The sequence below is a fragment of the Orbicella faveolata genome, unplaced genomic scaffold (genome assembly GCF_042242905.1).
Source record: "Orbicella faveolata isolate gen_17 unplaced genomic scaffold, um_ofav_v1 contig_47, whole genome shotgun sequence".
Lineage (NCBI taxonomy): Eukaryota > Metazoa > Cnidaria > Anthozoa > Scleractinia > Merulinidae > Orbicella > Orbicella faveolata.
The window spans coordinates 8,309,995-8,333,515 of record NW_028301577.1 but is presented as its reverse complement, the minus strand read 5'-3'; the positions used below and the strand labels follow the sequence as shown (position 1 = coordinate 8,333,515).

At 38.0% G+C, this 23,521-nt stretch overlaps 1 protein-coding gene across 2 annotated transcripts; it reads right to left on the bottom strand.

The window, feature by feature from the left end:
* Positions 1-1,792: 1,792 nt before the first annotated feature.
* Positions 1,793-21,538, bottom strand: LOC110066135 (P2X purinoceptor 4-like). 2 transcript variants are annotated; one of them, XM_089280225.1, is made up of 13 exons: positions 20,418-21,538; positions 16,839-19,287; positions 14,080-14,251; positions 13,496-13,643; positions 12,740-12,854; positions 12,473-12,559; positions 11,419-11,557; positions 10,326-10,411; positions 8,980-9,024; positions 8,717-8,807; positions 8,232-8,297; positions 7,758-7,877; positions 1,793-5,987 (listed from the first exon to the last, which is right to left on the bottom strand). In XM_089280225.1, the coding sequence occupies exons 2-13, from the start codon at positions 16,979-16,981 to the stop codon at positions 5,862-5,864; spliced, it is 1,338 nt and encodes a 445-aa protein (XP_089136351.1). In that variant the 5' UTR covers positions 16,982-19,287; positions 20,418-21,538; the 3' UTR covers positions 1,793-5,861. The 2 variants fall into 2 exon arrangements, with proteins under 2 accessions (XP_089136351.1, XP_089136352.1); XM_089280226.1 differs by lacking the exon at positions 20,418-21,538 and adding an exon at positions 7,074-7,142 and having other exon boundaries at positions 5,854-5,987; positions 16,839-19,838.
* Between the last annotated feature and the right edge of the window lie 1,983 nt (positions 21,539-23,521).

Below are 23,521 nucleotides of genomic sequence, written 5' to 3'. Positions count from 1 at the left end.
GTGCTTCAAGTGACTGCCACGCGCTCTTCACGGGAAGATATAACAAGTACTGTACTTCATAATTATCAATTGCCCTTTGTTTTCGATATAACAACAAATGGTGAAGTATTGAAGTCTGTGCATAAACATAGTCCTCACGGATTGCACTCTATAACACGATAAACCGTTACTAATCTGATTATACCGTGCCGTTTGAGTTCAAGTTTGAGTACAAACAGTCTCGTCGTCTGTTTGTCTACTTTTTCAAATACTGAATGTGATCTTGAATAAAAAGTTTTCCGGGTTAAGGATGCATTTGTGCATGGATTAATAATGGATTCAGTCTTTTAGAAGACAACAGGCTGACTCAAATTTTGACCCCTGTAGTCTGATCTCCGCTAGGCGACCATCTCCCGCACGTGATCGCATTGGCTTGACTGGCTCGGCACTCCAGGTGGTCTATGGGTATAAACTGGCCGAGTCTATTGTTTCCATCCCGTCTCATTGTTCCCTTCCCCATAAAGTATATAGTCTCAATGTGCTGTTTTTCTGTTAAAAAAAGAAACTTAACCACGAAGAACCCAGAACTTGAAAAGGAAGGTTCACCGGTTTTGAATATGAATGTTTTTGGTTCTTTTTCGTGTATTGAGTGATCCATTTTGAATGCATTGCTCTTTATGTCCTCGTTTTTAGGGTACATTGACACTGACTTGAAACCTTTGAACCTATTTTTTACTGTTACAACAATTCTCGATTATGATTGGTTCTCCGCGCACCTATTTGTCTTACTTGGCGCGCGATCACGTAGGTGTCCAGTTACAGATACGCAGTTACAACTTGGATACATGAAATATTGGATACCTACGCCATATCACGCGCGCTTTAATGGTTTCCTTCTTAATATTCCTTACAGTTTTATAAACTAATCTCACTTATGGAAATCACTAATTAATTTTTCGTTCGAAAGAAGTTTGCGTGATTACCCCGTGAATTGTTCTCCCCTCGGTTCAAATACTATTACTTATTAATCTATTTAACTGAAAAAACAGTGAATTTTGGTACCATTTGAGCAAAACAGTGCCGGTTAAAATATTTTACTGTAAGCAGAAGCAAAACTCTGAAGCAAATTCGGGTCACTAGTCTCACTTTGAACGATTCCCAAGCAACCTGCCTCGCTCCCAAAAATCTTGCACTTTGCACGCCAGGACGTCGTTACGCAGAGTTATTTCGGTGTAAATATTAGAGCATTGCAGCTTGATAACTTTGGCTTGGCATCAATTCTTACTTATCTTAAAGTGTGCTTTCACTAGCGCATCACAATAAGCAACATACGCAGAGGCTGTAACTAGCTCTTCAGCTGCGGATTGTTGGTAAAAAAAAATTTCCCAACAAAAGGAGCTACTTAAAATCTCCTTACTGTGTCCGATTATATTTTTATTTCGTGAAAACCAGCCCTAACATCTGTGGCAAAATACTGCAGCAAAGCTATACTCCTGCAAAAGGAATTATGATTTTTTCATCAAGTAATGCCAGGACTGACCATCTTCAACCACCCCCCACCCCCGCCTAGCCCCCACCCCCGCCTAGCCCCCACCCCGCCTAGCCCCCATCCTTACACAGAAAGTACATCGGTGGTGGGATCGTTATACACAAGGGGACGCAAGGCTTGTTGATTACACTGCCAGATGCGAACACCCCAGAAGGGATGAGTTATTTTACAGTGAAATTACGAATTCGAATTTTCCTTAACTTTCTTTCCTGTACGCGAGTTTACGCGTCAAGTGACAATGACCATAACAAATAGAGAGCACTCTTAGAGAGTTCAATTACACATTTATTGTACAGAAAGACATTACTATTAAGTCTCCCATTAGATGAATCCTTGATAGTCGAGGTTCCTGGAAACGAGGAAACATTCGCTACGGAAGCAAAACATTTCTGAGACATTTTTTGTCTCTCGGAAACAGAATTTGCTCGGAAACAATGTTTTCTCGTTGTCGGGGGCCTTTATGTATCGCTTCTACTTGATTTTCACTCATGAGAGTTCATATTTTGTATTCATGTTAATACCTGTACATCTGTTTGTTATTATCTATTGATACCGATTATTACAACTCCATCAAAAAGACGCAGTTCCACAGGAATTTTGAGTAATGACGATGTATAATAAACATTGGAAAACTCCTTATACTGGTATACTGAGAAGTGTTTCTAGTGGAAAAATGAAGTTTTACTCATACTGTCAAACATCTCGTTACGGAATCTGGAGAGCGTGAAGCGCGCGGAGTCACGGTCGTTATCGCTGACTAGAGAACTCGAGAAACGTGAGATCTGAGCAAAAGAATAGACCTCACGTCTCCACAGTACAACGTCTTGTGGAGTTGACATGATCTGTTCTCCATCTCTCGCGGACGGTTCTTCCAATTCGATGTCCGTACGGCGAGAACCGACTAAGCTGATTTCTGTTATCAGTTGCCGAAGAGCACATTCCAATCGAACAGTAGATTTCCCTACTAAAAGTTCTATACCAACTTAATTACGTGTAATTTTATTCAATCTTTTCCTAGTTATATTCTTAACGAAAATTATTTATACACTCTCACCTATTAAACTATCTAAAACTACGTACGGGAAAACCCTGCTCTTTAATCCTTTAACGTTATAAACCCTATTTCTATTTAATATAAATGACTCCTTTTCTAAAATATACGGTATATAAAGTTAAACGACTGAATTTATTTACTTTTTAAGGGCGTATATCGCAGTAATGCGCATGTGCCGGTTTATTGACGTTGTCAGACTGCCACCACATTTTGTGCTGTTCTTTGAGAAATCTTTCTTAAACATACACCATACTGGTAATGGTCGTACTTCAACTATATCCTTTGTATTTCTGAGTGAAAAAAGCAAATAGACCGTGCATCTACCTTATAATTAATGAGTTTCGCACGTATTTAATATCGCGAAAATTCGAGAGCTGTATTTCGTGAGTATTAATTTTCGCGATCAGTCCAGGAAAAAACTGTACACAAGTAGATTTCGCGGTTTCTTTGCCACTGCTTTTATATCTCAAATCCTGATCCGAGGACCCCGTTTCACTATAGGGGGCCTACAAATGGAAAATTTGATGACTACTTAAAAGGGTTTGGCGGATTTACAAGCTGAAGATAACAGACAATGAATCGGAGGAAGAGTGCTAACTGGTTGAAAACAAGACCATAAAGACTATATTTTCATGGACAGAAATTGAACAATTACCAACGAGGCCGTGACTCAACGCACTGTTTTCTAAATGTTTAATTTTCGCACGCATTTTTTCCAAACGCGAAAATCGCGAATTTTAATAAGAATAAGGTACACGCAAGCTATATAACACTGGTGACAAAACTCTTCTGAACCGTCGCCTAAAATCTAGATGCGCTCGGTTTTAGAGAAGGATGTTCTTTGTACTGTGAGCTGCTGCATGTTTTAAATTTCAATGTACGCTTGTGAGAATAATTTAGAACTAAATTCTAATAAGTTGGATACCACGATACAATACGACCGAGTCCTAGTAAATTACTAGAGAGTGCTAAACGGGCGAACACAACGATTCTATCGTGTATTGTAAAATACCAGAGCTACTACGCGCGCTCTCATTGGTCGACAGGTGTGTTTAGATGAGGGTATGCAAGCACGGTTGTGACGTTTTAGATTCGCGCGTATTTTTGAGAGTTATTTTATAAAAGCTACAGGGCACTTTTTCCGTGTTTACATAGCCTCATCTAAACACTCGGGGGTTTGGAGAATTCGCGAAAGTAATGCAAACCCTCGCCTACGTCTCAGGTTTGCACAACTGTCTCAAATTCTCTCAACCCTCCACGTGTTTAGATGACGCTATGTAAACACGGAAAAAGTGCTCTATTGCTTGACTTCAATTCTGGAACAGTCTCATGGGACAAATTGGGCAAAAATTTAGAAAGAGCACATCCGATTGACTATAAATCAAAAATAGGCCCAGCTGTTCGTTCGCTCTGTTGTGCTAGTTTCCTGAGCTCAATTAAAGAAATTTAGTTTCGAGAGAACTTGTTATGTTTCGCCCGAAACGTTTCCTTCTTAATATAAAATAACGGATACTGAATAGTTTCGCTTAAAAAAAATTCAGGGGCGGTTTCGATTCTCTCTGTAATTAACGAATGAACTTTGAACAATCTTCGAATCTCTGAAACCGCAATTCTACTGGAAAGCAAAACTTTGCAAATATTTTCTTAAATATGCAAGGATCGGGTAACAAAGGTTTCTCTGTATCCGAAAGACGTCGAAAGCTTTGGAAAAACCCCTCCAAGCGAAGTAAGTTTGACGAAGGCTGATGTTTTAGCAGAGATTGAAATATATATAGAGGTCCTCTAAGCTTACTATTAAGTATTATCTTCGTTAGAGGTTTCGGACGAATGAACACGTGTTTCGAAACTTGGAGAAAGAATCGAAACTTTCCTGAATTAATGAAAGTCATGTTTTTGCTGACATCTTAACGACATGTTTTTGTTGACATCTTGTTCCCAATTGTTGCCAAGCATAACGCAAAATTTCGTTTAACACGTAGACTCGTCAGGTAATATAATAACTAAAAGTCGTAGCTATATTTGAGTGACTTGCTTTAGTCTCGTATATTTATGACTGTTTGCAATCCTTAGCACAGGTAAAGACCCATTCGAGAGCCATAGTTTCTTGGCACATTCATTGGACACCAGATAACAAATCAAAACAAAACAAAACAAAACAAGGTTCCTAGATTCAGAAAAAACTTATTCTATAGGGTGGATTGGTTCATTGGAGACCTGCGAAAAACGGCGAGTAAAATTAAAGGCTGGGATTAGAACAGACTCCTTGGCATTTTTTCAACTTTCCGTTCTTTGCTCCGCCCCCACCTAACTCAATTAAATAAAAACTATGCATACTGTGGTAATTATTGACAGTAAATTGTAGCTTTCTAGTTATTTTAAGACTGGTTTTCACTAGCGACGGAGTCGGAGTCGGAGTCGTAAGAGAGCTAACGACCTAGTGAAACTCGAAAATCGGAGTCGTAAGCGGAGTCGTAAGCTCGATGGAATCGGAGTCGGAAGAATCAGAACGTTTCCATTTCTTCCGATTCCGTTTACGACTTCGTCGCTTACGATCCAGTGAAAACTAGGATGTCGGAGTCGAAAGCAGAAGCGGAAGAACCAACCAATCACGAGGCCCGGTATCGAGCATTGTGATTGATTTATTCTTCAGCTTCTGCTTGCGACTCCGACAATGCAGTTTTCACTAGATCGTAAGCAACGGAGTCCTAAGCGGAATCGATCCTCTGCTTCCGACTCCGTCGGTTTGATTTTCACTTGATCGTATCGCTCTACTCTTCTGATTACGACTCCGACTACGACTCCGTCGCTAGTGAAAACCAGCCTTTAAAAGTTAAGCCTAAATTTCAGTCGTCTCCTCTGGTTAAAGGAGCTACGCCACGGTTTGCATATCTTGAAAGGTTTAGCCTAAGGTTTTCAAGTTTGTCGATTGTAATCAGTGTTAATCTTCTCCATCCTTAATCATCCCTGTTCCTTTATGGTTTATTATTATCTCTTTGGTGTTTCTCTATCTTGAAAACTGCTATTTTCAGTTTTTCCTCGATTTAAAAGTAATTTTGTGCACGGCCAAAATAACTTAGAATACCGTTATTGACTGAGCTCCATTAAACGTCCAGAGAAGACTGCCAAAATTGCGCCTAGGGTGAGAATTCTTTATCTTGTTCGTCGTATCAGCGCTGTGTTTCGAGGATTTAATTGTGATCGCAAGTTACCATGATCTTCATGCAACCCAGACCTGACTCAGAGCTAGAGGTATACAGAACTCCAGTAATGTGTTATCTATCATCTCTCTGTATGGTCAGCTGGGACTGAAGTATCCTCTATAGAATCATTGTCGTTATTTATTGAATACTGTTTCCTATCACGATCCATACTACCAGTACTGTTAAGACCACGTGATCTCGACGCCTGTTCAAAGAAACACAAAGGCAAAAAACAAAATTAGCCCTTAGATCTATAGATAACAAGAAATCAAATTACATTACAAGCTTAATAAACCAGATATCGTTTATTTGTATTTAGTACTTAATACATGATTGAGAGACCACAACACGCTCTAGGAAGGCTGTACCTTTTTTAAGTCCTCTCTCTAAAGTGCCTCCCGCCCCTAATAACATTTCATTTTTTTCATTGCTCACCTATCGACTTCCCCTTCCCTCCCCTTCCAAGAAGAGAAAGTAAGGCATTTTATGAAAGCGAAAGAGAGTATTTTGAAGTATGAATATTTTTTGTATTATCAGCACAACGCACAGACGACCCCAGACCTTTTATTCTTGCTTTGTTGCCAAGAGGTGCACTGGCTGATTTATGATTTGAAATAATCCCTTCTCTGGTTCCCTCACTTCTAGGGATGTAAAGCGAACCCCCCTCCCCAATTTCTTTAACGAAGGACCACTGGATTAACACTCTAGTGAATCTTACTAGACCCTCTTTATGTAAATGAAACTAATGCAGATATTATCGGGATTATATTGTCATTGTTATCATTATTCATCCCGAGAGTGTCAGAGTTGAAATTAGAACAAAAAAAATCATTTCGCCGTTGTTCAACAAAACAGAACAAGGCGGGAGAAACAAAGAACACTGCTCGATATCTTTCATTTTTTAAATAACGTCACACTCGGGTTACATCTGCAGACTTTAAAAACAGAGACAATTTGTATTGCCAAATAAACAGTACCTCATCAAAGTTCAGCTCAATAGCTCTCATTTGAATAGTCACACAGTAAGATTGAAATAAGCTTATACAGCAGAAAAAGAAACAAAGTTTGCTATACACTATATATGGTCTTATTCACGTTATATGAAAGTGAAAGCCGTTAATTTGCAAATAATGTTAGTTTGCCTTTGAGTTTCAAAACATATCTAGACGCTAGAAAACCGTAATGCAGTGAAAGCTTCGTTATTTCGAGCAGATTTGATAAGTGACAGAGTATAGATGGATGGGAGGATGGCTAATGATAGAAAAGATGAACATGGATTAGTGGTCAATACCTTTGTAGGAACATACAGATATTTAAGGCTTGTTCCTGGTTACTGATCATCTGGGCTGTACTCTACAAGCTGCCATTCCCATGTCAGTCATATACAATCAAAATAGGATTTTGGTTGGTGAATTAAGGCCTGTGATTGTTGCACTCTAAAATGGCGTCTTACTGATATGAAACACATCTCAGAAACAACATTCAACTTAAGGCAGAACTGCTGAATTTTAACAGCTTTTATTGATAGTTTATGTGCTATATATTGGGCGTGAGAGCAATACTGGAAGAATGCCAACCCAAAGTCTGTTTTCTTTTTTTTTTTTAAGGTGGTGTGGCTTATAGGAAAGTACATTCCACTGACGGGTATTGAAGGATATTGACAGTATTGACAGTATCATGTATGAACTGAGTGAAGCAAGCCTTTCCACCAGAAACAGAGGCGACATTCTTCCAGAACAGTCCCAAGCAGGCTTGTTAAGAAATACTTTACTACATTTATTAACTTCAAACGTTTTTGATGCAAAATGGAAAGTAGATACCTTACCTGGTCTAATACTTGGAAAAATGTTCAACAGAAAGTTTGACAAGAGCCTTATGGTTTGCTATTTTATCTATTAGTTCTCCCAACTGCACAATTATTGCACTAAGTTGTCTATCATACTCCATGAACTGTTAAAAGAAGATTTCAAATTACCCGATTGCCTTCAGATCCACTCTCTGAATCAGAATCTTCAACAAACAGATACTTTTTCTCCCTGTAGAAATACTTCTTCTGCAGCACATACAGCACCACAATGTCACTCAGAACTGTAGCCTAAAGGAAATACAAGTCTGCTATAAATGTGACATGGCAATCCTCTTGTGTGAGTACAAATTTCGCCTTTTTGGTGCATTTCTATTTAGAGGATTGTGAGCAGTATCAAAATTAATTTTCACCTGATTTGGTTCTTCTAAAGGTTACTTGTTTTATGGTCAGTAACCAGAGTTTTAGAAAAACTTTTGTCAAAAACATAGAATCATTTTAAAAAGCAGAGGGAAAATTTTATAATTCACAGGCTAACAACTTAGCTGGCTGAACAAGGATTGATGTTTGTATCTACTACGTTCATAGCCTGACTTTTCAACTTCCAGGTAACACTGCAAAGGGTGGCACATTATGAGTACTTACAATACTGAGCAGGGCAAGGCCTGAACCCAAATTGAGAAACAGAGGAATCGCACTAAACTTGCCTCCCTAAAGGACAGAAACATGCAAATATCAGTTAATTAAGACAAAGTGCTACAGGAACATACCACAATACTGGGGATTTCCAGAGAAAAATATCACAACTCCCTCATTTTTTCACAGATACAGATTTTGAAGCTTGTCTTTTGCAAATTGTCTACTATGTAATCATGGAGCAGTAAGAACAATAAAAAACTCCTACCCCTTCCCCTTAGTAACATGTACCACAAATAAACGGACTAAAATTTCTTTTTTTCACAGCTAAGAGTGAATTTTAACACTACACTTGAGAAGAAAGAATTTAAAACTCAAAGTTATTTCACTTGAATCTAAAAATCAAAAGCATGCTTAACAACAAATATTAATTCTTAAGTGAAATTGAAAGACAATATAATAATCAGCTTCTTTTAAAGTCAGTAATCCTTTACCTCGCCATAGACCATGATCAAAAAGCGAATACCATAGGCTTTAAACAGAGTTCTGTGAAGAGTGTTGTTCCGAACAAAGTAATTTGCATATCTGAAACCAAGACGAAAGAACACAAAGATCAATTTTTCAATAACAAGTATAAAATTGAATGATAAAATGAGAGGCTACTAAAGTGAGATGACACACCACGCAATTCTCAACCATGACTTTGGCTCACAACATTTTAACAGAAGAAGAATGTATCATCAAATAAAACACACACCTGAAGTTATAACCTGGAGCAATGGGTGATTTTGAATCATCCAGTCTTAAAGGGAAAAAAAACATACCCTTTAGAAAGATCTGACAGGTCACTGATCAGATGACATTCTTTACAGTCTTGACTAGAAATTTCTTACAAGATTATTTAAGTCTCACACAAAGAAGACCTAAAATTGTGCCCAAAAAAAAAATGGGCAACCTTTGTACATGTAAGTTTTGGTAGTTAAAACTAAATATTTTAATGTCTAGATAACAGCAGACACGTAAAGATTTTATGGAAAACGACCAATTTTTTAAGTTTACAAGACATGTTTTGACAGAACTTCTGTCATCTTCAGTTGAATGATTACAAAGCAAGTTGAATAATAACTAGACAAAAATGCTTATTAAGACAAATAGTAACAAAAGAACATGAAAAGGTGTAAATTAAAAGGATAATTTTAGATTTACATGGTGTAATTGCTGATTGAGGCAAGGTAGTTCTCAATCAGCAATTACACCATGTAAATCTAAAATTATCCTTTTAATTTACACCTTTTCATGTTCTTTTGTTACTATTTGTCTTAATTAGCATTTTTGTCTACTTATTATTCAACTTGCTTTGTAATCATTCAACTCAAGATGACAAGTTCTGTTGAAACATGTCTTGTAAACTTAAAAACTTGGTCGTTTTCCTTAAAACATTTTAATATTAAGTTGCTAATATTAAGTACAGGATCTTTGCAAAGATCCTTTAGGTTCCCATCAGGACTCTGGAAAGAATTACAACCAACGGTAACTCTGCTGGTAACAAGAAAATCATTTCTTTAAATTACGGATTTTGACACAAGAAGATCTATTTTGGAAATTTCACCGGAAGTCAAGGCAAACTAACAAATAGGTCCCTTGCCATCATGTGATCTACTTTTTATAAAATTATGGGCTATAACTAAAGAATGACAGAAATGGAAAAAGCATGTTATAAATAAAAATGGTAAAGTTTGAGGCCCCTGGCATTAAAGGATGAGATTTTATGACCGTATGAACTTTTAAAAAAATTAAGAAGATTTGTATGGAAAACGTTATTAGAGAGTAAGACCTTGCTCTCCAGCAACATTTTCCATAGATGTCCTATGAATTTTCCAAAAATTCAAACTGTCGTATAAACTTAGCCTTTAATGCCAGGGGCTTCAAACTTGGCCAGTTTGTTATTTTCGATATGCTCTTTTTAATTTCTGGCATTCTTTAAGTTATAACCCATAATGTTTTAATTTTTTAGAAAAATTTGGTCACGTGACCCCAGCTGCAAAGGGCCTATTATCAAATTCCAATCAGGCACATATCGTAAATGAAGCATTGTTTCATTACCTTCTGAATGAGTACCTAGGTTCACAAAAGTATGCCAGAGGATCAAAATTACAATTCCATGTTATGACTATCGCCATGACCCCGCCCTGAAAGTGAAGTTAAAAAGACCATGCGTTTGAGCGAAGATTGTTGGACTGTTCCCCCTTGTTAAAGATTGTGATTTATGTTTGAAAACTTAATTAGCAGCACATATATAGCAGTATATTTAACATTTATTCCAGAAGCTACGCATTGGTATGTGCATAGCGCTGAGTTGGCCATAATTATCTCATATCCAAAAAGTGCGAGTGAAGTAATTGCTTTATTAAAAACACCCCCAAAATAAAGCAAATTAGAAAACAATTAAAATAGGAATGCCCTCAAAAATAACATGCTTTACACCATGTTTGTAGACACGGTATGTTGCTCATTTCCATATGGCTAAGCCAATGAAAACTATTGATTAGAATTGCATTATCCAGTGATTCAGTTTTTAATATTTAAAATAGTTTTTAAGTGTATAACACGCACTTGCAGCTTTTGAATATTCAGTTTTATTACTTAAGTACCATATTTGGAATCGTGAAGAGTTGAAGAATACACCTTTATGCAATATTTTTGGTTTAGTGCTGAGTTAATACCTGAATTCTGACCTTTATGTCGTTAATGTCTCGAAGAAACTAAAGAAAATCATTGAGAATCTAGGTGAAATTCTCCAAAGTACTGATGACAATAGACAGAATTCAACCAAATTTAACATCTTTCAACTTGTCACAAAATGTGTTCAACATCTACATGCATGTAGCACGAGCTTGTATATGCTGTAAAATTACTACAAACTGTATCTGCAAAGAGAAAGATCTTTGGCAATTCTTTGCGCAAAAGTTTTGAATTTTGATATGTGAGGTACATGACTTAGTGCAGGCAGTGGTAATTGTTTGAATACTTGATTTTATCTCTCGATTTTCTGAATATAGTAATTAAAAAAACTGAACAATTGGAAGCCTGTCTTTAAGGGCACAAGGGGTAGTTACACAGTTAAACTTCTCATGAGTTTCTCTATACACAACGGAGAGTATCCTTCAGGGAATCCCCCTAGAATGTAAAAGTTTACCTTGTAAGCTATATCGTCAAAGTCAACTTTTGCCAGTTCAACTATCTTCCCAAGCTTGAATATGGGACACAGGGGATCAGTGACAGGATTGTAATTACAGGTCTTTAAGTAGGTTGCATTATCAGTTTGGATGTTTCTCCTGCAATGAATGAATGAAAACTTGGCTCATTGCATGGTAAAAATATCAGTACGATTATAATAGAAAAAAGAAATACATCACATGTAAAATTTTTCATTTACTGGTTTACATATTTGCCATGTGGGAGTCTAATGCAGAGAACCATTTATTACTGCTTCTCTTGAAGAGGCCAAGAGATTTTGTACTGCAAAGTTCCTCGCGAAGATCTTTTCATAGATTGATATAAATGGATACAGAAAATATGATATATAATCAATTATTCAACATTTTCATAGTATTTTTAACACTCAAAGAAGAAACAAAATTAATTGTATATGACATGGCTCAGATTTAGAAGTGGCCCATAAGTTTCATAAAAATTATTTTAAGTCAATGAGGTATTTTAGGATATTGTAACATTTTGATATTACGTCCTGAGATTAATCTGGTTCAAGTAACCTTTTTGCCTTTTTTGGTGGGTGTCTTTTTCATCATTCGTCAATATCAGATATCAGCAGGGTGCTGTAATCCTAGAGCTAGGGAGAGATGCCTGATGAGTTACTGGTCATGCACTATCTTCATATGTGACCCATTGAAGTTGCTGTTGGTCACTAAAATTTAGGCCTACGATTTATACAGGAATCAACATTTGATCACAAATTACTACCAGTACTGATAATAATAAACAAAGTTCCGAAATGGGCAAAAACAATGCTCATTAAACAGAGTCCATTTTGAAATCTATCTTCTGCTTCTTCATCCCTCCCTTCTTCTGCTATATTTGTCAGTGTGCTTTTCATTTAAACATTCACATGTGTGGTACACAAGCTTTTGCAAATCAGCCCGGTTGTCTACAACTTTTCTCTTTTTATCACTCCAATAATGCCACCACATTTGAAAGCACTGGTTTTCATCAAAAAAGCACAAATTACTTACAGAGCTTCACCAAACTTGGGAAACTGTACACTGTTTTTAATCAGCACTGTGAAATCCTTGGCAGCATCTAAAAGAGGAACATTTTCCCTAGAAAAGGAAAGAGTATATGTTAGCACCAGAAACTTTAAAAGCAACCTCACTATCTATACAATATGGACTGATTTTTTGTATTTTAATGCAAAAAATCACTGTTTTAGCACACAGGAAGAAGGCCTGGTATAAAGGATGGTCATGATCATCCATCCCAATGAGTTTCATTTTACGCACCTCAAATTAAAGCCTTGCATAGGAAGTTCATCTATCTCCACAGGGCACCAAGAATAGATTTCACAAACGTGGCCTTGTCCTCTGTCAGCCTTTACACAATTTCCAGTCTTAATTCCTTGAAGTAATAAGGAATTTTATTACTATTTAGAACAGTTTTCAATTGAGTGTCGAAAGTAACCAGGCAATTACTTTGGTTTTAGTTTTGGTTTTGGTTTTACTACGGATTGAGATTGGCTGAGTAGTCTAATTGGCAAGTAATTGGTTTTGGTTTTGGTAACAACTATGGTTTGAGATTGACTGAGTGGTTTAATTGGTCAGTAACTGGTTTGGTTTTGGTCTATGACACTCAATTGAAAACTGCTCTAAAATAAACATACTGTTACATAGCATGCTATGAAAGTGCTAAACATTAGTTCAGTTTTTCTGTCCCTTTCAACAAGTTCTGGTGTTATAAGTGATAAATATATCCAATTTTTTTATCCACCCCTCTTCCTGTTGGTGATGTGTACCTATTTTGCACATTTCTGCCCATCACTCTCTGCCCAGGCTAAATCTTGCCACCAGAGTATACTGAGTCAGAGTGGCTATATTCACATAAGATTGATTAACTATAAAATTGGCACATTCATGGGTTAATGTTTCTTAATCTCACGTCTGTAGATGCAAACCTTGAATCAGATCAAGAAATCTATTGACCAGTACTTTCACTGAGTACACTGCAATCTTAAGAACTACTGCAGCTCACGTGTGGCTTACCATTGCCATTTGGAACAGGTTCGAGTGGTGTACAGTCACTGTTGTTGGTGCACTTTACACCTTCAAAATTTGGGTCCTCAGGGCATGTGCCTTGTTTTTGGTCTGGAGAGATTATCATGTTCGTCATTACAAACACAGCATTATCTTCCTGCCAAGACAAATGATAAAATAAATAGGTAAGATAAGGCCATCCTGAAGGGAATAAGATGGCCAAGAGTATGTAGTACCATGAGTATCATTAGTAGTAAAAGTCTGCACATAGGGGTATGAGCCAAGTGGCCCATCAGGCTGGAGCTTGTCCCAGTTTCTGTAGCATGAAGCAACTAGGAGTATTTCAATCTACTCCCCCTGGATGGGATGCTAGTCCACTGCAGTGTCACCCCCAGCATTAAATTCACCGGTGCCCATTTATACACCTGGGTGGAGAGTGGCACTGCAAGAGTACAGCCCAAGAACACAACACAATATCCCAGCCAGGACTTGACCTGGACTTCTCAATCCGGAGTCAAGCACACTAAGCATGAGGCCACCGCGCCTCCCTCATCACTAGTAATGCTACTATTAATAATATATACTATTTATACCTCTGGGGGTATGACAAAATCAGATGAGTCCCAGACATGCACACCTCCATACAGTGCCAGTGGATTACTGCTGTTTGTTAAGTTTGTGAGTGATAGTCCCTTCACTTTTGTTGTCACAGAACTGTAAGGCTTCTGAAACTCCTGGTATCCTTTTTCATAAACAATCACATATCTAAGAATTTAAAAAAGAAATTAACAAAAAATGTATTAATCCAACAGCTACAGTACATTTCTTACTGAAATTTCTGAGAAGGTCTGTGAGTAAATCTCAGTCGCTCTAGACATAGTTAACTGAGGAAAATGGTTATGAAACCTGGCAAAATTTTTTCTTGTACGTTTTTGTTGGCTATCTTGAGGGTTGACCCTGCACAAAACTTGGGAAAATACAAAAGGTGGTTACATGTGCTCATACAACTGACCCATAGAAGCATTGGAATGATGTAATCCATGCATACCATAAAACAAAAGATGTGCAGGGTAAAGGGCCTTCTAACATAAATCTTAGTCTGTTTGTTTGCTTCACTGATGTTTACCGGCCTTCCTAACCATTTCCCTCTATCAACTACGCTCTAGACCACCTAGCATTTCATGTTATAATGAAATGAAATTCCCTCCAAAATTAGCTTCATCTCTCTTTGACTCCACGGACTAATGCTGCAAAAGACCAACAATTTCTATAAAATGTTTTCCAAAAGGCCATTTTACTGGCTTATTTTATCTTTTCTTTTCTTTTTGTGTTTCTTTGGAGGGGGGACTAAAGAGGAGACAGGGGGGAGGGAAAGGAGGGTTTTCTGTAGTAGCACTGGACTTATTATTGAAAAGAATTTTGCATTTCAAACATGATTGTGTTTCAGTTTGCCGAGACTAATACATGAGCAGTCTATCTTAGCAGCCCATATTGTAAAATTGAGACTGCTCTGGTAACCAATTTGCTATTTCTCATCATGCATGTTTCTGCTCTCATTGTAATGCAAACTGGTTACCCTGACCACTTCCTTAACAGAAAATATGGGACCAACATTAAAACATTTTGTTTGGCTACATTAAGCTGTTAGGGACACTGAAGGGACACTGAAACTGTGAACACTTGTCATTCTTTTGTGCATTTTTTCAGTGCCTATATAGAATGATGGCTCTTCATAATAACAAAAGTGTTAAGAGTTCTAACTGTGTCGATAACAAAAGTTTCAATTGTGATAATTATTTGGTTCTCTGCATGCCTATTTGTTATGCAATCAGCACACAATAGGCCCTTTGCAGGATCTGGTCACACGGTACGGAATCAATTAAGCTGGGACACAAGTTACACAATGGGACTTCCAAAACAAAGGAACTCGTACCAGTCCAGCCCGACTTTCCTTTGTTTTGGCTGTCCCACTGTGTAACTTGCGTCCCGGCATAATTAATTCCGTACCATGTGACCGGATCCTGCAAAGGGCCTATCATGCAGGTGTCCAATTACAGGTATCCAATTACAACTTTTTGTAACTAGATACCTACATCATTTGACAACAAAAATTATGTGCTTTAATGGCTTCCTTCTTAACGTTTTCTACAGTTTTTAAAACTTATGGAAAGCACTACTGACTTTTTCACGGAAAAGAAGTTCTTGAAACAGGAATCAGAAATTTGAAAGCAAACAATTTTGGGCTGTAAAAAGTACAGGAACAAGTAAATATGCGAATTACAGAATCACCATGTTCTGGATTTGATGTCACATCCGGCCCTCAACCCACGCCCCGTTAAACTCAGTCGTGAACCAAAATGGCGGCATTTTGACGTACTTTGATGCGCCATAGAGAATCAAAGATTTAACCCAATCTAAATATTTTTACGGCAAATTACTCCACAAAATAAGCTTTACTGTTTTAGCGAAAAAAGTTTCAGGGGTTAGGTGCACTTTAAGTTTCAAATTAAAGCAAACTCAGGTCTTAGTTTTTGAGATTCAGAGGGAGTCTTTAAGGCTGTAGTTTTTGAGATTTGGAGAGGGTCTTGGGTTTTAGTGTATGAGATTCACAGGGAGTCTTTGGAGGGGATCCCAGGGATTTTGAGATTCAGAGGAGGTCTTAGGCCTTAGTTTTTGAAATTTGGAGAGGGTCTTGGGTTTTAGTTTATGAGATTCATAGGGGATCTTAGGAGGGGGTCACAGGGATTTTGAGATTCAGAGGGGGTCTTGGGTCTTAGTTTTTGAGATTTGAAGAGGGTTGTAGATATTAGATCTTTGATATTTGAGACACCCAATCTTGCACATTATATGAAGAGCCTCACTCTGCAATCTTCAAAAATAAGCACACAAAATGCCATGTGTTCATGGCTCAAGAGTCCTTACTGAACAAAAATTCCAAGTTTACTAAGCTTTTACTAAGCTTGAATGAACATTTAAAAAAAACGTAAGATAAAATGAGATAGGAGCCTTTATTTAGTCAATACAAGTTCCATTGCGTTACCAGCACGATATAATATCAAACGGCTAATTAAGCTCGAAACTCTAAAACCTAAAATTTCAGAAACACCTGAGGTCTAGCTACAATTGAAGCTTTGCCGCTACGATATAACTTAGATCAGAAAGAATTTCTTGGAAAAAAAACACGAAATGCAGTTTCTTTAAACCCACCTCTCCCATATTTACCCTCCAGTTTATTTGTAAGACGATTCGAGCTTATTTCCATAATAACACGTCTCCAACTCCGTAATAATCTGCATATTTACCAGACCTTGTGCACGAAACTACATAGCGTGCATTCAGACCGTGTACTTACCCTATAATGTACCCAATAATAACCAGTTGTATCAGCCGATTGATAAGTCCAACCTTTTTGCTTTTTATATGCACTATCTTGGCTGTATCGTACTCAAACAGGGTCGTAAGGACGCCATCACAAATTTGCCTGCAAGAGACCATGTTGAGACACCGCGGAAATACGTTTTTTGACGTCACCGTAACTGGTCAGTGGTTATCACCATCAGGCTGTGCTGTCCTTCGATCGATCAGTTCTCCGAGATCAGTATTTTGGTTCGTTTTAAGGTCGAAAATATCCTTGATACTTCTCGTTATTGGTGAGTTTGACGTCCTTAAATGGGTTTTTAATACTCAAACAATGTTCCGGTAATGAATAGGGGTACAGGGGAGTCATTTTGTGTGGAGTAATGTGTAGTTTGCTGACTCGAACCTGGATCGTGTTGCTTCAGTCGCCCTCGCCTCAGAATTGTCGAAAACAACGATGGGTATCCAGCAAAGCAGAAGATTGGTTCTGTATGAAGCTTTTGCAAGGATTTTGAAGACTAGTTGGATTGCAAGTGTAATTTGCGTGAAGTGGTTAAGGTGCATGTAAGTCGGGACCGTTTTATTCACACTCACTTTGCGCCGACATGTGGTGCTTGTTCATTTAGATTATATTTCGCAACGCGTCAAAGAAACTTTGATAAGAATTTGTCGTTAAAGACTGGCTTGTTTGGCGTTTCTATCACCTTTCTGACTTTCTGCGCCTTTTGGAACAGGTGAAATAATTTTTTTGTACCTGCCGTTTGTTGTCAGAATAAAACATTTGTTCATTTCATTCACAAGATATTTCTCTATCATTAAAGATTGTTTAAGCCTACATTTATATATAATGGTGGCGTTTGCGAAGGGAGTAGAGATCGAAAATATTGTGATTTGTTGGCGGCAGCGAACGCTGGAAATACTGAAAACATTCAACACCGCTCAATATGTTCGGTTCATAGACCATTTTTCCTCGCTTGAGGTCTTTTTTGTTTACATCGATTACATGTTGATAGTACATGGAAATTTTCAAGGCCGTTTCCTTGTACATGTATGCACAGGTAACTAAATATTTTAAAATGCCCAAACACCTGAATTTGTTTACACGAAACCGCTTCCACTCATGGGATGTGGTCAAGTTTCACATCTTTTGATGCTGAAAAGACATTCAACATTTCAGAGAGGCAGTAATCAACTCTTCAATGAAACCCACTAGTTTATGTTGTTTTCTCAGTCATTTGAAGCTTTTCGATTTCTATTTCCCAATCTTACATGTGCAGTGTATCAACTGATATAAATAATTGACTGTTGTTTTTCCTTTCATTTAATTTAATTCAGATGAGCTTTGCTCAATCACTACAAAATAATTTTTACATTGTATGTGCTTAATGAATCAGACATGTACATATCACGTGCTTTGAATCAATATGAAGTTAATTATGATTCCCTTAGTCATAATATTGTATCATCTTCCCTTCTGTAAGATTCTTACTTAACTTGTAACCACTTTATTACAAGACATTATAGCACCTGATGGCAATAAATTATATAATTATATGCATTTATTTTTTTCCTGTGATATTTGGCTAACAAGTGGGTTTGTTTATGCCACTGTGTCTCTGAATTGGCTTACTGTCGTCTACAAACCATTGGTAATGTATCTTCGCTACATCCAACTCAGATACTAGACACAAAAGCATGTATTAAAGAACAGATACATTTCTTACAAATTAAAATTTTTTGCATTTAGTTCATCACTTAAGTTCTACAACATTGCTTTTCTCGAGTGAGAAATTTTGTGCAAAGTCTGAAGTTGTAAGTTGCAAAAACAAGTTCCGTCAGTAGTTACGAATCACTTAAAATCAGGCTCTGGTACTGTAAACTGAATGGCAGAAAGCAAGGAAATTAGAAATTGTCTCAAATACACAAGTGATAAAAGAGATAAACTTGACTGAAGTCTACAGACTCCTTTTTTTAGGTTTAGGGTTAAGGTTAGGCCTAAGGGACAAGGTGGGAGGTGCGGTGGCCTTGTGGTTAGTGCGCTCAGCAATGGATCAAGCGGTCTGTGTTTGAGCCCTTGTCAAGGACATTGTGTTGTGTTTTTGGGCAAGACACTTTTACTCTCACGGTGCTTCTCTCCTCAAAGGTGTACATATGGGTATTGGTGAATATAATGCTGGGGGTAACCCTGTAATCGACTAGCATCCTATCCGGCAGGGGGTAGTAGAAATACTCCTAGTCGGTTCATGCTACAGAACCCAAGATAAGCCTGGCCTGATGGGCCACTTGGCTCTATGCAGACTTTACCTTTTACTTAGGGACAAGGTACTGCATCAAGTGGGGGAAGAGACGGTGGAGTCAGAACCTCCCACTTCCCATACCCTGTTCTCCCACTTCCCATTCCTCTATCTCTTGACTCCCACCCTTGTTCATCCTGCTCCTGTCCCCTGTAAATTAAGAGACCCAAAACACATCTTAGTCATTTAGCTGCACACCCCTTGGGCATTTCCTTTTCCTTCATTTTCAGCCTGGCTACTCTTACCCATGTCTTTCAAGTGAATGACCTATGACGTAACCACTGTCAAAGGGTTTCATTTTGGGCCTCATTTTGAGCCCAAGGGTGAATTTTTCTTTGCCCGTCGGCCTAGAAGTCTCTAAAGACACTAAATGAAAGTCAAGTAACATTTTCAGTTCTTGTTTTTGAAAGTATTTGAAGCCTTAATGAATGACAAAAATTAGCATTTTGCATTTCTCTCTGGATTCCTGTCCCCTATTCTCCCGGGCTGCCGCCCCATATTCTCCCGGGCTCCTGCCCCCTGCCTCTCCCCACCATCAACAGATGGCTGAATGTTCAGGAGAGGAGTTGCCATATGGAGAGCATTGGTCACTGTTCTCTCAGTTGGTGTTTTTACAGCATTGATGTTGTGGAAATCATCCATGGACAGTATCTAAAAGGATTTTTGCTGAGCCAAAATAGAAAAAAATTTACAATACGAGAAGTTTTCTATCGGGAAATCCAGATAATAGTAATATGTAAACAAATATTAATCTTAGAAAGTTATACAGAGTCTCAGGCTCTAAGGTAATGTGGTCAGAAATTATCTGGGTGGCCTTACAATCAGAAGATTGCTTTGTGAATACAGGGTGGGATAGCCTATTTATAACTAAAAATGAAATTCATTTATTGAGTTTTAATTGGAAGTTGTTATTACCCAGATTTTATGGTATTTTTATTGTCTTGCAATAACATATGCATGTATTTTTAATTACCCTTTTAACAGCTTTGTATTCCATGAGTTCTGCCATCTTTAGATAATCAGATGTCATGTACTTCTTGTGGTTTTTCTAATAGCTAAATAGCTTTTTTTCTAAACTCTAATAGCTATGCAACTAGTTTAAAATAATTTTCACTCTTTAGAGGCGCTAAAAGCAAAATACAAAACTGCAATAATTCGAAATTATGACAAGAAACAAAGAAACAATAATAAACATGAAAATTTAAAATTTTATTTTCGCCAGCCTCAAGCTTACTGAAGTACAGTATAATTAAAATTGAATAATTTATGATAGAACATACCTCGGTGAATTCTTCCCCGAGTTGAGGCCAGATTTTGAACCCTTTTAGGGATTCAGTCCTACACTTGTTACACCAACGTGTGCAAGATTTATACGAAGCACTGCTTCGATTTCGGCCAACTTGGTCCATAATTCGGTGATACAGAGTGGAGACAGGATGACCGTGTTTACTTACACGAGTGCCCTCAATCGAACAAGTGGATGAACACGAGCTTGTCTTCCCCACGAATTTGATCGAAATGCCGTTGACATACTGACTCACACGGTTCAAGCCCATCAATTCAACAAACTTGAGAAGTTGATGTCCTCAGAACACCGCTACAGCAACACAAAAGCTGCTTAGGTTTAGCCTTAGCGCACATCGTAACGTAAATTGCCACTGGCTCGCCGCTTGCGACCATATACCATGCACGATTTAGGAAGATTGTCATTACCACATAAAGTTTGTGATCACATCACATATCACAATTCTATCGAGACCTAATTCGCAACACCGTGCGTAGATCTTTCCATGTATGCGCTTGCCCCTATGTAACCGAGTAACTGCACCAAAGGACTGGGGTCGAGAATGATATTGGAACCTACAGCCCCCAGGAAGGTATTCACAAAGTGTCAATATTGTTTTACAGGAAATCACAGGGCATCACAGGGCATCACAAGGCATCACAGGGCATCACAGGGCATCACAGGGCATCACAAGTCATCACAAGTCATCACAAGTCATCACAAGTCATCACAAGTCATCACAAGGCATCTCAAGGCATCTCAGTCAAGGCATCACAAGTCATCACAAGTCATCACAAGGCATCACAAGGCATCACAAGGCATCACAAGGCATCACACGGCATCACAAGACATCACAAGGCATCACAAGGCATCACACGGCATCACTAGGCATCACACGGCATCACACGGCATCACAAGGCATCACAAGGCATCACAAGGCATCACAAGGCATCACTAGGCATCACACGGCATCACAAGGCATCACAAGGCATCACAAGGCATCACACGGTATCACAAGGCATCACTAGGCATCACAAGGCATCACAAGGCATCACAAGGTATCACACGGTATCACAAGGCATAACAAGGCATAATGAATACCAAAAAAGTAAATAAATAAATTAATAAATAAAGCTAAATCAAATATATAGGTTGTAAGAACTCCAGGGTGGTGATGTGTCGTGTCGAAAATAATTTAGATACTTTTAGTGCATATACCAGAATCAAAAGTATATTTCAATAAATTGAAATTTTTTTTCTAATAATGGCCGTTTTCTAAACGCTGGCTTGTTTTTTGGACCCAGTGGAAGCTGCTTTCGCTAGAACTTAACAGGGTGCTATATACGAGGAGCAATAGAGAGGAAAGGTTATTTTTCCTGTACTATAGGTGATTTGATAGACTTCAAGCAGTCCTTTTGTCTAACTTAGACCCTCGAGCTTGATTTGAGAAAACGTGCGATAGAAAAATTCCCTGTCTTGTCATTCCACGAACTTCTATATCCATTGGGAATTATTCAACTGTTTGCAATTAATTTAAACTCAATGTGGTGACTAACAAAGTCTGTGGAAAGGATTTGGAACGAATTGTGAAATTCAACGAAATTATTACAATAAATGATAACAAATAATTATATGTTAAAAAGTTAATATATCTTTCAATTACCTTGAGTACATTTATTTTCAAACTTCGTATATTGTGGAATATGGAGGATAGCTTTCCTAAACGATCGTACAAAGAGGGTCTTAAGGGGGTTTACTGTTAGCCCTAAAACGGGGGAATAATTATTTATGGTAAAACAGTCAAATTATTTGCTCTGGATTTCAATGCGTGATAGTTGACGAGGGCGCATAATTTTCGAGCTCATTATCTAATTATTTAATAGACGGAAACACGATTTAAAACCAATCAGCGCGCGTATTTTTTTTAGGCTATTTTCTAAAAGAGATGTACAAACAGGGGCTAAGAAGTAGAGTTTTAAGAATATGGTACGGAATAATACCCAGTGTAGTCCCGGTACTATCCTTTCCTAGCAAAGTATAGAAGTTGAATCCAAGCAGAAGGAGGGATCGGACAGGATAACTTGATATATACGTAAGCTAAGTGTAAACCAATGTTAAACACTTCTTAACTTTTTCCCAAAGGATTAAAGTGTCTGGGAATTTTCGAGGAGCCTGGAAACATTTCATAGTACTTTTCCAACACCTGTACTTTAATAATACCGATGTTCATCAAGTGATGCTACAATTACGGTTTTTCACAAATGCCCAATCATTGGTAAACAAGTTGCGATCATTCTTTTTACAAAACAGGTTAGCATAGCAACACTTTCAACCTGTGCAAAATCCCCTTAACTTCAGTTTGAAGTTGTAACTCAAAAACGAGCACCGTGACTCTGTTTTATTTAGAAATTATCCTTAAAGAGCTTTGTTTCATGTTAGAAAAGGAAGCTTTTTGCACACCTAGTTTTTATGTGAAGAGCAGTCAAGCGAGGCTAAAAGAGAGTTGGGTATTAAAAACGGGGTTAAGTCAGAGCTCATAGTTTTCGGCATGCCACCCAATTACCACTTCATTTTTACAACTGACTTGACACGAATACTCCACACAAAACTATGAGCGCTTATAGTGTTGAAGGCGAGCAGGGTGGCCGAGAATAGGCAAATACGCAAAAGTACGAAGCAAATATTGAGAAGTGCATTTAGGTCAAAGAATTAAACAGGCCAGGAAAAGTTTATATTTAACAGATAGCTTTATCACTCGACATCCTTTATGCCAAGAATTGGCTCATTTGGGCTTTTTAGACGGACAAAATATAAACTTGAATTAAACCATGTAATTCGAGTAGCCGTAGACAAACACGTTTTCGGGGAAACCAAATTCACCTACCTTCGCGTCACCTCGAAGTGCTCACAGAAAAACTCGGCAGGACGAAACAAAACTCGTCAGAACGGAAGACAAGGAACCATGCTACCTTTGTAAACAATTGCTTTTCGTTCAGATTCATTTGTAGCGCGCAAAATAAACGCTGAACAAAAACTGGCCGAAAACTGGGCGCGGTTGAGAACTGTGCCTCACACTGTACATTACCGGTTCAGTCAAAA

Excerpts from the sequence above, each read along its gene's own strand:
- LOC110066135 (XM_089280225.1), bottom strand. The coding sequence starts at position 16,981 with ATGGTCTCTTGCAGGCAAATTTGTGATGGCGTCCTTACGACCCTGTTT. Across the intron at positions 11,558-12,472 it reads CCCAAGTTTGGTGAAGCTCT|GAGAAACATCCAAACTGATA; the intron begins GTAAGTAATTTG and ends CATTCATTGCAG. Across the intron at positions 9,025-10,325 it reads CCTAGGTACTCATTCAGAAG|ACTGGATGATTCAAAATCAC; the intron begins GTAATGAAACAA and ends TTTCCCTTTAAG.